This window comes from Pleurodeles waltl, chromosome 10 (genome assembly GCF_031143425.1).
Source record: "Pleurodeles waltl isolate 20211129_DDA chromosome 10, aPleWal1.hap1.20221129, whole genome shotgun sequence".
NCBI classification, from domain to species: domain Eukaryota; kingdom Metazoa; phylum Chordata; class Amphibia; order Caudata; family Salamandridae; genus Pleurodeles; species Pleurodeles waltl.
The window spans coordinates 497,689,768-497,707,501 of NC_090449.1; the positions used below are offsets into that span (position 1 = coordinate 497,689,768).

Consider the following 17,734-nt stretch of genomic DNA (forward strand, 5'->3'; position numbering starts at 1 on the left):
TCCGCTGTATTTTAGCTAATTTCTTCGTCTCCTCTAGGGGAACCCACAAACTGGGTACCTCTAGAATCCCTGGGATGTTGGGGGAAAAGGACAGAAATTTGGCATGGGTAGCTTATGTGGACAAAATGTTTTGAGGGCCTAAGCGCAAACTGTCCCAAATAGTCCAAAAAAGGTCTGGCACCTGAGGGGGAAAAGGCTTGGCAGCAAAGGGGTTTAAGCATTTAGACCTCTAAGGGTGAATTCTTATTAAACTATGATAATGTCTGTAGAGAGGCATTATGTCACATGGAATTTTCCAGGATACTGTATAAGCAAGGATTTTAGTTTTGGTTATTTCTTTTGACAAATCCTGCAGGTATATGATGTGCATTGTGATAATTCTTGCTAAACACTCCTGGGAGGACCATGAGGGTGTGGTTGCCTGGTAAAACTTTATAATGAATATTACACGGCTTAGCCCCCTTCCCCTATTGTCTCTACTGCTCTTTGAGTAACGATACTGTGTTGGATTACATGTGCATCTCTGATTGGAAATAAGTGTGCTTCAGTGTCTGGGCCAGTAGCCAGTCCTTTTGTTTCCATTTTTTCCTTTTATATGCCCCTTTTCATTTATTTCCTTTCTTGTCAGAGTGTCTTGCAGCTCCACACAAGGGGGCAGATGTAGCAAAACTTGGTTTTGCGACTCGGAAATTGTGACTCCGAGCGGCTCGCAATTTCCGAGTCGCAAAACCATATGCAGAACGGTGTCTCAGACACCGTCTGCGAGTCGCTATGGGGTCGCAAAGACCCACCTCATTAATATTAATGAGGTGGGTCGCAAATTGCGGCCCCATAGCGACTATGGGCACTCACTAACATGGAGGCCTGCTGTAGTCAGCAGACCTCCATATCCGTGACTGCTTGTCAATAAAGCAGTTTTTTTTTTTTTTTTTTTTTTTTAAAGTGTAGCCCGTTTTCCTTAAAGGAAAACGAGCTGCACTTAAAAAAAAATCCGAAACCTTTTGTTTCGGAATTTTTTCAGGGCAGGTAGGTAGTGGTCCCTTGGACCACTACCTGCCCTGAAAAAATATTTTGGGGTCCATTCACAAAGGGGAAGGGGTCCCATGGGGACCCCTTCCAATTTGCGAGTGGGTTACCATCCACTTCAAGTGGATGGTAACTGCGACTCCATTTGCGACCGCGTACGCGGTCGCAAACGGAATTGCATACCACTGCGAGTCGCAAATAGGAAGGGAACACCCCTTCCTATTTGCAAGTCGGAAATGCATTTTGCGAGTCAGTCCCGACTCGCAAAATGCATTTTTGCATAGGAAACTCCGGTTTGCGACTCGCAAACGGCAATTTTTGCTGTTTGCGAGTCGCAAACTGTTTCCTACATCTGGCCCATGGTTCCAACGGGCCACTTGCTTGCTGCTCTTGTCATCTGCAGAAAGCTGCATGCTGTGGAGCAATTAGTGATAAACTGGGATGCCTTCTTGGAATGTATTGACAATACAGGATCGTTTTACCGTGCCAAGATGACTGACCACCCCGTTTAGGTCAAAGTTATATTAGCAACTTAGATAAACATTTGCATTTGAAGCAGGAGATGTTTACTGAGCAGACATCTTGCAGTGATATTATGCATACAGTACAACTGTTTGTACTGCTCAAAGATGGCCAACACATTGCTTCTAAACATTATAGTCAGGCTGGAACTTCAAACTGACAATACAATAAATATAACAGCATTACAAGATGTCCACCTCCTGCCATGATGAATTCATTTTTGTATTACAATCATATGCATATCAAGTTTAGGCGATGATATACTACCTTTTAAAAAAAAAATATATATATATATTTTTATTATAATGCAAAGTACAGGGCTCACACTGTTGTATACAATAGAGGATATATATACTATGATCAAAAACATTTTGTAAAATGCCACGTAGCACGTCATCATAACCTGTGTGGTGCTTTTACAGGCACAGTCCTTTTAGAGGGAAGATTCCTCCCAACCCTTAGTCTCCAGTCTCAGGACTCCCCCAAAGGTCCACTACTCTCCCTCCCCCACCTCAGATAGATGCCCCATCTCCCCATACCTTCTCCAATTTTTTGGGATACCCCCTTCCCTGATATATCACTTTCTCAGCCCTCTGACACCAATCCCGGTGAAGCTGCCAATCAATCAGTCGAGGGGTGATAGTGTTGTCCCAGGCTCTCGCAATATTGCGTTTGGCTATTCCCACTGCAAGCCTCAGCCAGATTCCCTGGTATCTGGTCCATATATGTTCTCCCGAGATTCCCAGAAGGAACCAGTTAGGAGCCAGTGGTATCTCTAGTGTGGTGATCTGGGACATCTCCCGGGCTATGCTTGACCAATATTCCCTTATCGTTGGAAACCGCCAGAGTGTATATAGAATGTGCCCTCTTCCTTGAAGCTTCTCAGGCATAATGAATTCTGTGCCCTGCCCATTTTGTGTAGGAGCGTACAGGAGTAGTACGACCTATGGAGTATCTTCAACTGGACTAGTCTAAACCTGGTCCTGATGGCTATTTCCCTGGGGCCACCGAGAGCTTCCTCCCATTCATCATCTCCTAATGTTCCCAGGTCAGCCTTCCATGCCTTTCTCACTTTACTCAGCAAGTCTGGAGAGTTAGTGACTAGTTTCTTGTATATCACTCAGATCCCCTTTTTTGGAATCAGTTCTACATGATCCTGTCCCCCAGGGGGAAGGCCTCTGGTAGATGTTTCCCCTCCTGAATATGCCGCCGCAGGGCATTTACCAGATGGAAGTATTGGTAGTGTTCAGAATTGGTTAAATTGTATTCTTCCCTAGAGGGCTCTAAGTTAATAAAGGCCTGCTCCCGCCACATGTCAGCCTAAATGTTCTATGCCCATCAATTCCTACTTCTGGAACCCCAGCAGTCCTCGCACCTCTGCCAGCCAATCATTGTAACAAAGCGGGGATAGGCCGGTGAGTTTCCTCGCCCATCCAAGTTACTTGTTTGCCTGCTTCCAGGCCTTCACTACCACCAGCGTGTCTATTGGCAAGGCTTTTTCTTGCCTGATGCCATAAAGTAAGGCCTCAGAGCCTCCTTTTACCATCAAGTGTTTCAAGTCTGTAGGCTGGAGCCCGTTGGTCCCAGAATACCCATTTGTTGACTATGAGAAGGTGGGGCGACCAGTAGTAATTGTTGATGTCCGGAATTGCCAATCTACCGTCAGACTCCCTCTGTAGTTTAGCCAAGACAATCCGTGGAGCACTCAGGTTCCACAGGAGCCTGCATAACTCTGAGTCTATTTTCTTAAAAATCTCCTGTGGGAGAATGTAGGTTGTATTCTGCAGGACGTATAGGAGTCGCTGTAGCCATCATTTTATAGAGTGCCACCTTGCCCATCAAAGTCAGTGGAAGGCTATGTCAATGAGTAACATCCCCTTTGAGTCTCTCCAGTTAAGGAGCTAAAAAACAATTCAAAAATTTCCGATGGGTACTTGGTTAAATATATACTTAGATAGCGAACGCCCGTTGTCACTACCGCTGCCTCACAATCCCTGGGGAAGCATGGTTTCCCACTTGAAAGGGAAAAGACAACCAACTTCGACCAGTTCATGGTATACTCGGAGTGGTTTCTAAAGATTCTGAATATTTGCATGAGCCTGCCGCTAGTAAGGGAGGGCTCCAATACACATAGTAGAATGTCACTGGTGTACAATGAGATACACTCTTCCCAGCCCCCTGAAACCTCTATCCCCTTAAACAGTGGGTCCTGGCGGATCCATGATGTCAGTGGCTCTGGCATCAAGGCCATAAGCATGGGGGATAATGGACAACTCCGACGGGTCTCCTTAGTCGGAACTCCCTGGACACCACCCCGTTCACCTTCACTAGTGCCGTAGGGGAGGCATATAACAATTTAACCCAGACACATAACTGCAGCCCAAATCCAAGTCCCTCCAGGATGGCGAACTTATAGTTCCACTCCAGGGAGTCAAACGCCATTTAGGCGTCCAATGCCATCAGGACAGACTGCTTGTTCGGCCAGGGAATCAGCTGTCAGATGGAGCACCCCATACAGACGCAGAAGGCTGAGCCACTTAAGCCTGTCCGGCATGAAACCCGATTGGTCTGAGTGCACGAGTGACCCAATGACACCCCCCCCCCCCCCCACACCACCCCCAAACTACCCCCCTGACCCAGAACCTACTTGCCAAGACCATAGCCAGAACTTTGGTCTCCATATTTAATAATGATATAGGTCTATAGGAACTGCAGGCTGTTGAGGCCTTGACCTCCTTATGTATGAAAGCTAGTGTAGCGGCCCTCTGATCAGCAGGTAGGTAACCCCTTTATCCGGCTTCTCTGAAGAGCGCCAGCAGTAGGCCAGCAATGATGCAGGTCAGCCCTTTGTACAGGTCAATTGGAAGGCCCTTGGATCCAGGGTCCTTCCCTGATTGTAAATATACTATTTTTTTTAATACGTTTATTCTTTTTATTTATCATGCATATGCTTTTGGAGTTTGTGTGTCTTTTTTATTGTGGGTGGTTAAGTGGATGAATGCAATAATGAGTCATTGGGTAAACTAACATCTTTTAAGAGTGACACCGTGCACTTGGTGACATATTCATTACCTAAACTCATCAGGCACTTTCATCTATAAAGCCATTTCCGAGCCACATTATGGCACAGCCATTGCTTATTGAGGATGGTGCTATGAGATTGAGTACTTGCCAACCATTTTCCTATTTGAGTACACTGTACTGCAGCTGAAGTAGCACGCTGATGTTGATTGTTTGTTCATTTCTAACAAAAGTTACAAATCTCTGAGGGGGCTTGAGAGAATGGCATACATTTGAGTATAATTCAGGGTCTAGGTGAAAATCAGTGAGGCAGAGATGCAATAAGGAAGACAGTTTCCACTTAGAGGTTTTCTCCAGCTCCTATATCTTTCATGGAACCAACAAACTGGGGGCTGCCCTTCCCAGTCCCACAGGGATCATTTTCCTGGATCCTGCTAATGCTCCAAATTAGCTTGTAGGTAGAATGAATGTACAAAGGATTAATGGCTGAAGAAAGTGATGCTATTTAACTGCAGCAATGTTTCTCCAGCCCCAAAACTATCATATTCTAAATCTTCTGCCAGTTCTGTGAAATGCCTTGGAAAGGGGGAAAACACAACTGATGTGGTATGTTGCAGTACTAAAGTGAGGATAAAGATAACATTTCTCAACCATCCTAAGCGTTCTGTGATAACTCAGGTTCTTGTAAAATGAATGCCATACCTGGCAATATGAGGTATTTGTTTCTGTGAGATGCCAGGTGCTCCTCCAAAAGCTGCTGCATGCCTCGTATATCCTGCCAGCCAGGCAGGAAGCAAAGGATGCCACCTGTAGAACACCAAGAGACAATTAAAAGGGGTTGAAATCCACCAAGTAGAAGTAAAATTGAGCAACCTGTGTCAGACTGTATTTCTGCTAGTAGCAGTCTAATTTTACACCTGCTGCAGAAAGACAAGACACCAAAATATATCATGTATAAACCTACTGAAGAGGGAAATACAATCAAAACTGCAAGTGTAGGACAGAAAGAGGTCTTCCAGTTAAACTGGAGGAATAGAAAAAAAATTAAAAGGAAGAAAAAACATTTTTCATGATGAAGATGTGAAAGGGAAGGGACCACATAGTTGCTGGACAAAAACCAAAATGAAGAATGTGGAGAATGAACGGAACACTCACCTGGCTCCCCATGTTCATCAATATGCATCAGGACATCATAGATTAACTCAAGATTGATGAGGCAGTCATCCTCTATCTGAGCAGAGAAAGAAACGAGATTCAATATCTGGGTTAAACAAGTGATTGTAACACTTATCACCACTTGCTATAAGAACTGCGTTGCAAGCCTTCTAGATACTGGTGAACAAGTGCTTAGGGAGGAGGTGTGGTTTTCAACTATGTTCTGCGGTTCTTTCTCTGTATAGCCCTCTTAACAAGCATTACCAAATCCAAATGTCCTCACCTATGCAATGTGAATTAGCTATGTCAATGTTTTGTTTCGTTATGTTGTGTGGTATGGCTTATTATTATATGTTATTGTATGCCCTGTTATTGAATAGGACTGTATGGTATGGCTTGTCATTGTATTTTATGGTATAGCCAGTTACTTTACAGTATGACCTGTCATTGTATTATATAATAATATAGCAGTTCATTGTCTAGCATTGAATGATATGGTATGCCTACAAGAAAAGGCTGAATTAAAACTGCATAGTTGTTTACGATTGCGTAAATAAAAACAATTATTAACTAATACTTCAGTATTAGCACGTTAGGAAGCAGAAAAATCAATGTCATGGTGGTACAACATTGACATCTTGAGCAGAGATCTGAGGGGCCGGGGAGGGGTGGGGGGGATAAAGCACTATACAGATAACCAGGCACTGCTAACAACTTACAACAAAGAGAGGAAGGGCCCTTTTTTCCCACCACACCCTTATGTATACAGTGGAGTTATGTTTTTTAAGTTTAACATGTTTTGCTGAAAATGCGATTTGTGAACTTTCTTTAAAACTGCACATATAAAAATCGGCATTGAGATATCTCGCACATGCTTGAACATCTACTCTTGGCCTGCGTTTTCTCGGTACAGTTGTACTTAAAGGTTTCTCTCTTCCAAAATGCACTGGATGAACCCCTAACCGAAAACATGTAAACAATCGTAGACGTATGTGCAATTTCGGCTAAGAGCTGTTTTACGTACTGAGGCAGCTTAGCCATACCTGGCGTTATTTGTAGTCCGTTTGAAACAGCAGTGGACCTCCTCTCAAGTTTAAAAGACCCTGCCTGACATACCTCGCACCGATGATCTTTTGTGCCCAGGCACACTGTGACTGAAATATGAGAAGTGAAAACAAGCACTGGCAAAGCCACTAGGTCTCGGCTCTCCGAGAGCTATTGGTGTTGTCAATGACAATGTCTTTTAGCCATATGCCATTATGGAGTGGAATAGATGTATGTGGTGTGGAGGGTAATTGTGTGGTTTGTTGTGGAATTATGTGGTGTGGATCAGAAATGTGTGGAGTTGGATTATGTGGCGTGTAACTGTGTGGCGCTGAGTGAATTTATGTTGAGATTTATGTGGCATGGTGTGGAGTCCATTTATGTGGATTGTTGCCTTGTGGTATGGAATGAATTTATGTGGGGTTTATTTATGTGGTATCGAGTAGTGTGTATTTATGTGGGGTTGAAAAACATTTAAAAAGGCTACACATTCGATAAAATTAACCATCAGAGTCCAAATCTTTTATGCTTATTACTGGAATTCCTTGCTGTCACTGTTTTTTTTTTTTACTAGAGCATTTTTTAGAATTCCAATATACACTTTCATACCCTTATGCAGAATAACGCGATTAGTTGTAAAATGGTGTGCTGCACAAGGGTAGGGCCTGCACTCTTCAAACTTTTGTGACACTGCTCTGTAAAGGGAAGAGAATGCTGAGCTGTACCGATGGAGACTGATGTAACCCTTTGATGTGAAAGTCGTGGGGGTTGGTTTCTCGGCTAGGGAGGCTCAGTGCCGCTTGCCCGCGTAGAACCCTAATGGCCAGTGGTCTGATTGTGAACTTGGCTTTGCAGGGAATGTTGGACAACAATTATGGTCTGCTTTCGTTGATTGTATGCCCTGCCAACAGCCCGCAGCAAAAATGGCACAACAGGGAAGAGGCGAGTGTTCGGACGGAGTTAAGGTTGAAATCTGTTTCACGGACAGCAGTTCAAGCAGTAGATTTGAAAAAAACAGAACTGGAACTGAATCACCACTGCTAGCTGGCAATCAGGAAAAACTGATAATTGCAGGTAAAAACATACAAGACGATGGGCAGCAGGAGGGGAATGAGAAAACAACACCCCATTACAGTGGGAGGGGCACAGAGCAAGCAGCCACGGCGCGGGAGGGAGCAAGAGACAGCGGGAGGAGAGTCTGAAACAGCAGCTTTTAAAGAACGGAGATGAGGTCAGATGGGGTCCATATGTCAGCTTCTTAACGCTCATTTATTTTAGTGCCCTGAAGTGCTTTACAAAAGCCCAAACAAAGCCCAAAACTTCAGTGTGTAAGTTTCACAAAGACAGGTGAGGCGTTGCTTGGCAACCCCGAGAGCAGCCCATCTTGGAAAGGTGGTGGATTGGATTAACCAGCTCAGTGTCAACAATCGATACATCACGTAATCCAGTTGATTTCGGAAGTCAAATAAATAAGGCTCGTAATCACATGCCATCAGCCCATGTAATAGGCAGGCCAGTCAGCGCCCTCGCTGCCTGCTGCTGGTAAATATATCCAGAGGGAAAAGAATTCCACACATCCTTGCACAATAATGCTGTATCGCAGTTAATGATGCTTGCCGAAACCCAACTCCCGACTTCAGATCCAGTGGCTAATCACTCCGGATCATGCACGCGCCCCCGCACCTTCTATTGGCCCGGTTAAGACTGGTTACTGTGGAGATAGGGGCCCTTAATAGCGGGAGCTGTAATTACCATGGTTAGAGATGGGTGAGACCACATTCCGCGCAAAGCTCTGAAAGTATTTGCAATGGAGATCATGCAACACACAAAGTAAAATATGATAGAGTTTATAAAAAAACTCTTAGAGTGTACTTATTTAACATGTGAAAAATTTGATATTAATATGGCACATTATGGCACAGTACTGAGAGGTACTTCTTCTAAGTGATAGTTTTTTAAACATTTTTTAAAAAGTGCCAAGAGCCCTTGCAGTCAGAAGTGCAGCACAGAAGGAGAGTACATGGCATTATAGCCAGAGCTGCCGACTGTGGAGCTGCGAAATTAGGTTCGAGTGTTAGCGTCAGCACAACATCCTGTGATTTTGGGCATATCACCTAATCTCCTACAAAAATGAACATGCCCTTGTGTAAAGTAACTGGTATTCATGTAAAGTGCTCTAATATTACTTTTGGGTGGTGCTAGTGCAGGTGCTTTAATTAGAAATGTAGCAATGAGTGTTATGTATTTTGAATAATGAGTTTATGTAGAAAATTAATTAACATAGAAAAATAATGCACGCATTTGAAAATGTGACCTCGAACAATGGCCACCAGGGTTTACAAAATGTACTAATTGATGATTAATACTTATGAAATATAGAAATGTATTAGACTAATGTAGTAATATGTCACATTAAGGGTTATGAAGTGTGCACTAGTTTTATGAATTGTAGGCCTTAACTTAGCGAGTATCTTGGCATAGTCTTGCCAGGCCTCATGCATAAGCTGTATTTCTTAGCAGTTAATAAAAAAAATGCTGCCAGGGTAAATTAAACTGTGAAATGTCCATTGCCTTGTTGAAAGTGCATAACCGAAGCTTTTTGTGAGAACCGACTGCAAGGAAATGATGTTCCCGCTAGTGTAACAACTTATGTGTAATGTGTGTGAGATGTACTTTCCTAGGACAAGAACAATGGAGATAATGACTGGAGCTGAAGATGCAACAATATTGTTACCGGATGAGCCGGATGATGAGGACATCATAAAGTGAACCAATCAACTTCATGTGAATAGAAAAATATTAGAATTCATAGATTTAGTGTAGAAATATTATTGGGTTAAGTGTGAACGTGTTATTAACTGACCAATAGAGAATTAGGGGATAGTTTAGGTGACTTTGATATAACAACGTGACAGAGGAGAAATAGACAGATATACTTTTAGAGAGAGACTAGAGATTTGATAAAATCGAGATCTGAGATGCAGAAACTATAGAGGAGAGATCTGAGATTCATTGTCATTGGGCTCATACTCTCTGACTGAGAGCCTGATGCGTTGCTGATGACCTGAGGACGAAGACTGATTCTGCTTTGCTGACCCATACCGAAGACAGGTAGATATGATGAGATGTGACTGTTATGCATTCTATGCCTTTTCTTTCTAGGTACCAACTGCACTGTTTAGACAGATCCATAGCTAGATGTTTTTTTCTAAATTTGTGTTCTAAATTGTTTTGCATGAAGCCTAACATGCTGATGTTAATCTGAAGTTTAGTTAAGGGCACTCACAAAAGACTGACAATTGCAGGGACTAATGATTGATGAGTTACCTTGCTGAATTCCATGTATGTTATAACTTAGTTGCAACTGACTAATATTGATCTGCACTGTCACTCTAGAATGTGTTGTGGTGCAAGCTTTGATTAGATTGTGATTCTTCGGCCGCTTTGTACAACCAGGATTGTTCATATATGTGTTTCATTTGATTTTGAGATTAATCTACATGTCTTTAGTATTGTTAATATAAGGGAAATAAACTTATTAAACTTTTACTAAAGGTGTGGTTATTCAAGGCTGAAAGGTCATGGTGTGTGACATTTACTGACTCCATTGATTATTGATTTTATTGATTACTAATGATTGTTGATTATCGTGTATTGATTCATGTACTGGAGCTATGGTAAGAACTTCTTAATACGAGTCAAAAGGTTCATCTACCTATTCGCGTCCCCTTGTAAGTTTACTTATTAAGGTTCAACGCGCTAACAGTGGTGTTCCTGCTATATAAAACTGCATGAAGAAAAAAAGAGACTGAGAAAAGAGCGAGAGAACTGAAAACACAACCACTGTACGTTGTGCTTCAGGACAAAGAAAAAAAGTAGTTCCCAAAATAGGACCAGTGGATGTTTAAATTACTTGGGCCAATCTCTGGGGGAGGGCCAAATATAGGAGAGGCATGACGCATTCGTGCCAATGAACAGTGACAAAGGATTTGAAAGTGACGGCGGAGCATAGTCTCCTACCCCGACGACACCCAACTGATCCTTTCCCTGTCTGAGGACTCTGCTCAAGCCAAGAGGAATTTCCACAACGGGATGAGAGCAGTCGCCGCCTGGGTGGAGGCCAGCTGACTCGAGCTCAACTCGGACAAGACAGAGATCCTTGTGTTCGGCTGCACCCCCTTCTGCCTGGAAAGATTTATGGTGGCCCAGCGCTCTGGGTAACGCCCCTGTCCCCACTGACCATGCCTGGAACTTGGGCATCATCCTGGACTCCTCTCTATTGATGACCCGCCAAGTTAACGCCATTTCTTCAAGATTCCACCCCCTTTTGTCTCTTACAGAAGATTTTCAAATAGATCCCTCCACCACCACCACGAGGAAGACAGTCACCCACACACTCATCAATAGCAAACTGGACTAGAGAAAAACACTCCATCACCAGGAAACATCAATCAAGACTACAAAGAGTCCAGAATGCAGCAGCCAGACTCATCCTGGACATCCCCCAACACAGCCAAATCTCCTCCCACCTCAGAGAACTACACTGGCTCACAGTCAACAAGCACATCACATACAAAAAAACTCCTGATCCACACCTTCAAGGCACGGCACCACAAAGGACTGGCATACCTCAACCACCACCTCACCTTCTACGTACCCAACAGACATCGCTGTTCCTCCCAGCTTGCCATTGCAGCCATCCCCAAGATCCTGAAAAGTACAGCAGGAGGAAGATCCTTCTCCTACTTAGCAGCCCAGACATGGAACACACTACTCCTCAAGCTCAGGCAGACCACATCACTGAAGCACTTCAGGAAGGACCCCAAGACCTCGCTCTTTGACTGAGCAGCACACCTATATTCAGCATCTTGAGACCCTAAGGGTGATTAGCAGCACTTTACAAATCCATCATTGAATGAGCAAACAAATGGAAAGCCTATGGGTGAGACTGAACACTACACGTCTCTGAGACAGCGCATGTGCTTTCTAGCTGAAACCTAAAAATTTGCTCCTACTAAAAGGAACACGGGGAAGTGAGCTGTAAAGCACACACAGCTCATAAGAGAGAGGGGGGAAGAGAGACAGTGCGAGAGAGTGTGTGTGTGTGTGTCTCTCTCATCTGAGTGCAGAGTTGATAATGACAACCATCTAGAATCCTGCGGCCCAGGATCAGAGCTGAGAATACAGTGAAAAGTGTAAAAAAGCATTGGCATTAGGTCTCGAATATGCAGAAGCTTTTGTTTTAGTCATGTTGTACACCAGCGTGGCTGCTGTTCAGCATGGTTAAAAGTTAGCGCCTGGCATGGTGTGTCGTAGAGTGGAATAGCAAAGAGTTGAGTACAGTGTCGTACATTGGAGTGGCAGGGTGTCATATATTGTAGTGGCATAGAGTGGAGTCATGTAGTGTGACGTACAGTGGAGTGCCGTAAAGAGGACATGTGTAGAGTGCATTGGTGTAGAATGTTGCAGAGTGCAGTGGCATAGAGTGCAGGGTCATAGAATTCAGGGGCATAGGATTCAGCAGCCTACAATGAAGTTTTATAGAACATAGTGGTGTAGATTAGAGTGTTGCATAATAGAGTGCAATGACAAAAAGCACTGGCGTTTAGTGCAGTGGTTTACAGTAAATTGGCATAGAGTGGCGCAGAGTGACAGACTGCAGTGGCAAAGAGTATATTGTTTCAGAGCAGAGTGAAGTGGTGTAGACTGGAGTGGTGAAGGGTAAAGTGCAGTATTATTCAGAAACAACGGTTCTCCCTCTGGGTATCACAAGGTATAACATTATTAATAAATGTTCATAAGCACAACAGCAACAATGACTCTCAAAAAATGAAATAACTGTCCAAGGAGGTCAATTGTAATGAGCTAAGTCACGAAAGCAATGTGTGTAAAAACCATTGTATTTATCAAAATAAAATAAAGAAATAAACCCATATGCTCAGTGTCCCTCGTGAACAAAGGGAACAAACAAAATAATCAAATATATATACACTAAACTTTTATGTTTACATGAAAACAAAAATGACCACTTTAAACAAATTATAAACTGATGAAAAAAGGGCCCTTACGAAAGTTTCAAGGGACCTAAAAGCTTGGTTTGTTTTGTGTGTATCAATGACATTTTGACCCCTTATTAAATGTGGGGTCTCATCAGGACCAATTCAATGCAGGGACACCTGAAGATATAGAAAATCTATGACTTTATGCCAAAGGTATTAATAATATATTTGTATACAATACCTGTTGGTGTCTAGGTAATATGAATGTTTATAGAAAGACCAAACAAACCACACAAGCTGTACTTTTATAGGGTACCCAGGGTCGGAACTATATAATAGGTACAGAAACAAATGACTGTAAGAAAAATAATAATGCTCAAAATACAAGAGTAAACATTCAGGCAATGATGATAGTAAAAAACGCACCCCCATATGAAATTGAATTTAACAGTAATACACGATTATCTTTTTTTTTTTTTTATAAAGAAAGCACTGTAATGGGTGCCAAATGAATGGGCAAAATAAAGGCCCAAAAGGGAAAATATCCTCGGCAGCAGGATGGCATGAAATCGTGCAGCTGTCAAAGAGAATACTGGTAGCAAAGCATGGGCTGCTCAAGTCAGGCCTCGGTGCTGCCCGAATGAATACCGTGCCAAAGGGAAGACGCATATCAAAAAGTTCTCAAAGGAGAAAGTGCATCCATATTTTAAGGGACGATTACTACATCAATACATCCCCACAAGATGGACAATATATTTGGGGAAGGTTGAAGAACAAACAGTCTGTTATATTCTCTGACACCTCCTAAAGATCAGATGATTCAGACCCCTAGAAGGCCCCAGCACCTCCTACACACACCAGGTCAATCTTTTTGATCCCTAGGGCACAGAGGTACATGCAGGAACAGATCATGGCATCCACTTTCTGGCGAGTGTCAGACCAGGAGAAAACTATATAGATGGGGTCAATAGGGTCCTTAGGCATTCCAACACTGTCTGGTCTAAACGAATATCATCGAATACCAATTTTTAATCTTTTTCACCACATCTTATACTCTACTGAAATTTCACTCCTCAGCAACGGTCTCTCATTTGATATTACACAGAGAACAAACTTTTTTTTTTTTTTACTCTGAAGACTGAGTTGCGGCAATTCTGCCATAAGTTCAGATTGAGGATCTTTTTTCTGACAAAAATGAACCTACTATTGATTACCCTACAGGAATCCGAACACTTCATCCAAGTTTTATCCAACTAATGCGCCTATGCCACCTGAACTCCTTATAAAACTGATGAGGGTTTACAAGCAATGGACACCAGACAAACTTTTTCAATTATAAAATCCTTCTCAATGAAAGACAAGTCTTAATCACACTTAAGAATGACAAGTCTATTATCAAACCAGTTGATAAAGGAGGTGGGATCGTCCTCCAAAGTTTCCATCACTATGATGCTGAAATATTACGGCAAATTTCGGACATCAAACACCATAAAAAACTCTATTCCAAACTCTTAGAGAAGATTAGAGTAGTAATATTAAGGGTACCTACACATGGCAAGGAACAAGGCTCCCCCACGGACAAAAAATTTGCTTTTCTTTATGCTGAGAATCCACAAGTAACAGTGTTATACACCCTACCAAAGTAACACAAAGATCTCTTTCGTCCCCCCAAGTAGACCCATTTTGTCAGGGTGTGAGTCCATTCTGGAAACCCTTGCCAAGTATATCAACTTTCTTCATTAAAGAGTTTGACCTGCTACAGGAAACATATGTCAGGGACAGTAATTACATGGTTAACCTGGTGGAAGGGAAGCAATGTGATGAACTGATGGACATTTTGACTCCACTTGACACTAAGTCTTCGTATACCAACATCCCACAAGAGGACAGTATTGAAATTATAACACGTGAGCAGCTGACTTCCCAAAGATTTTATTGTGTCCCTCCTTAGAACTGCACTACAATAGAATTATTTGAGATATGACAATAATTTTTACCAGCAATGTTGTAGGAACTTTGATGGGAGCAGTTTTTGCTCCCAATCTGGCAAATGTTTATGGGGATGACATATAACAGAGATTTGTTTTCACTGACTCCAATCCATACTGTTCCATTACATGTTGGAAGCATTATATTGTTTACATTTATTTTAATTTGGTCTGTTCCTGTATCCAGTTTCAATGACTTTGTGCTCTACCTTGATGATATCCAAACACACTTGACTTTTACCAGTTCTACAACAAGATTAAGATCGCTTTTATTAGCCTGAATATTAATCAAGAGAATGCTTGAGCTTTTTTTTTTTTTTTAGGAAACCTACTGAAAGAAATACCCTTCTTGCATATAATAGTTTTCACCTGAGGACATTGCGAAATGGCCTCTTTTTGGGCAGTTTTTACACCTCCACAGAAACTGCACTATTAATGAATATTTTGTTAGAGAAGCAAAAGCACTGCAGGACCAACTCCTAGCCAGGTGCTATCCCAGAAAGATCGTCAGAACAGCCATTAGCCATTGTTCTCATATAATAGAGGAAGGAACATTAAAGCAGCATTTAGAAATATGATTTCACCCTCCTGTTATAGGCCACCATCGGTGCGGCAATTGAGTTGCCTGCGCTGCTCACACTTACAATAGTAAAATATTCAAACATAGGCCATTGAAAGATGACTTGAAATCCTTTTCAAAATAGAACTCTAAGAATGTCATCTATTGCACATGGTGTCCTTGCAAATTGACTTTTATAGGTCAAACTTCACAACAGCTCAAAACCTGCATAGGTCAACACTGTAGCAGAATTAGATGTGGAGTTACTAATGTCCCTCTGGTGACTCACTACTATGAGAATAATAATACAGCAGAATACCTCATGAGGCTAGTTACTGACATGGCCAGCATTCCAAAAAGAGGTAGTGACCTGACTCAAATCCATCAGAAAATGGAGTGCAAGTGGGTCGAACACTGTGATTTCATCCATCGTGGACTCAATACTGCTGAAGAGTGGGGATCTTATGTAGCGGAATTGATTGATTAACTTGGACTGGCACTTTAAAAAAATTCTTTTAACTATGTTTGAGATAGACTACCCCGTGCTTGTGAACTTCCCCTTTTGTCTGTTTTCTCATGGTATTTCCATATAAAAGTCCATATGTTTTTGATAAATTTAGAACAAAAATATATGGTGGTGAGTGCCCCTTGCAAATCTTTTTACATAGCTTATTATTCTATGTAATTACTTGTCCACAATCCTTAGAATATTATTGGGGGTTTGTAATTATTCCTGGTCCTTCCAATTTTTTTCATTTTAGTTATTTTCCCCCTGTCCCACCCGGGTAAACTGGGGTAGCGTACAATTGTGCGTATATTCTTATTGTTTAATCCAGCATTCTAGTTCAAGATGGACTGCCTCTGGTTTGAAAACATCTCCCCATGTCAGTTTGTTCATTATTTGTTCATATACAAGTCCATAAGTTTTTGTTAGTTTTTATTTATTTTTTTAAGAACACAATTATATTATGGTGAGAGCCCCTTATAAAATATTTTCACATAGCCTATTATTCAATGTAATTATTTGTCCATGACTTCTGGAGTATTTTTGGGTGTTTATTGCTCTTGGTCCTTTCAGTTTTGTAACCTCCCCCTCCCCTACCTGGGTTTCTGGGCTAGCACGCAATTGTACGTATATTGTTAGTTTTTAATCCAGTTTGCTAGCTTACACAGATATTGGCCCCAGCCCCTGTTCCCAATGGAGGCTCCTGGAGCGCATTGTGCTCCAGGCTTCCTTTTCGTTACCCATCTGTGTCATCGTCATCTGGAGACTTCAGGAGCACAATGTGCTCCAAGCCTCGTTAACAATCTATATTGTATCTAAGGGATGAACGCTACTGCGCCTTCCCTTTGACACAGTATTCATTTGGGCTACACCGAGACCTGACTTGCTACCAGTATTCTCAGACTGCTGGCCAATTTCGCACCATCCTGCTGCAGAAGGTATTCTCCCCGCTTGGGCCTGTATTTTGCCCATTCATTTGGCACACATTTCGGCACTTTCTTTAAAAAAGGAGAACTGTGTATTACTGTGTTGGACTCCATTTCACATTGAGGTAAGTTTTTTTTTTACTATCAACATTGCCTGAATGCTTACTCTTGTGTTTTGGGCATTATTATTGCTCTATGGTCATTTGTTTCTATTCCTATTATATAGTTCCCGCCCTCAGTACACTATGTAATTACAGCTTGTGTGGCACTATCACCTTGGGTGGTTTGTTTGGTCTTCCAATTAACATTCATATTATCCAGACACCAACAAGTATTGTGTAACAATATGTTATTAATTCCTTTGGCATGTAGTCATAGATCGGCAAGACACTATAGTAATGGGGTTTATCGTTTATCCTCAGGTGTCCCTGCATTGAACTGGTACCGATGAGACCCCACTTTTCATAAGGTGTTAAAATGTAATTGACACACATAAAACGAACCAAGCTTTTAGGTCCCTTGAAACATTCACAAGACCCCTTTTTCATCTGTTTATAATTTGTTTAATATGGTCGTTTTTTGTTTTCATGGAAACATATAAGTTCTATGTTTTATATATGTGATTATTTTGTTTGTTTGTTCCTTTGGTTCACATGGGACACTGGGCATCATATGTGTTTATTTCTTTATTTTATTTTGATAAATACAATGTTTTTTACGCATATTGCTTTCATGACTGATTACTATTGACCTGCTTGGACAGTTATTTCATTTTTTGAGAGTCATTGTTGCCATTGTGCTTATAAACATTTTATTAATAATTTTGTATCTCCTGATATCCAGAATGAGGACCAATGTTACTGTATTGTACTTTATGACTCTGGTTCTCTGAAAATAGGGTCCCCTTGTTGTTGTGATTATTGCAGGTAGAGTGCAGTGGCGTAGAGTAGAGTAGCGTAGAGTAATGGTGTAAAGTGGTGTTGAGCACA

General features: G+C 41.9%; 1 protein-coding gene across 2 annotated transcripts in view; it reads right to left on the minus strand.

The window, feature by feature from the left end:
• DHX30 (DExH-box helicase 30) overlaps positions 1-17,734 on the minus strand; it is a 501,635-nt gene that overhangs the window by 191,578 nt on the left and 292,323 nt on the right. For both annotated transcript variants that reach the window (XM_069210866.1, XM_069210867.1), the window contains 2 exons: positions 5,725-5,800; positions 5,272-5,376 (listed from right to left, as the gene is read on the minus strand). In XM_069210866.1, coding sequence (XP_069066967.1) covers positions 5,272-5,376; positions 5,725-5,800 — 181 coding nt within the window. The remainder of the gene's footprint in view (positions 1-5,271; positions 5,377-5,724; positions 5,801-17,734) is intronic.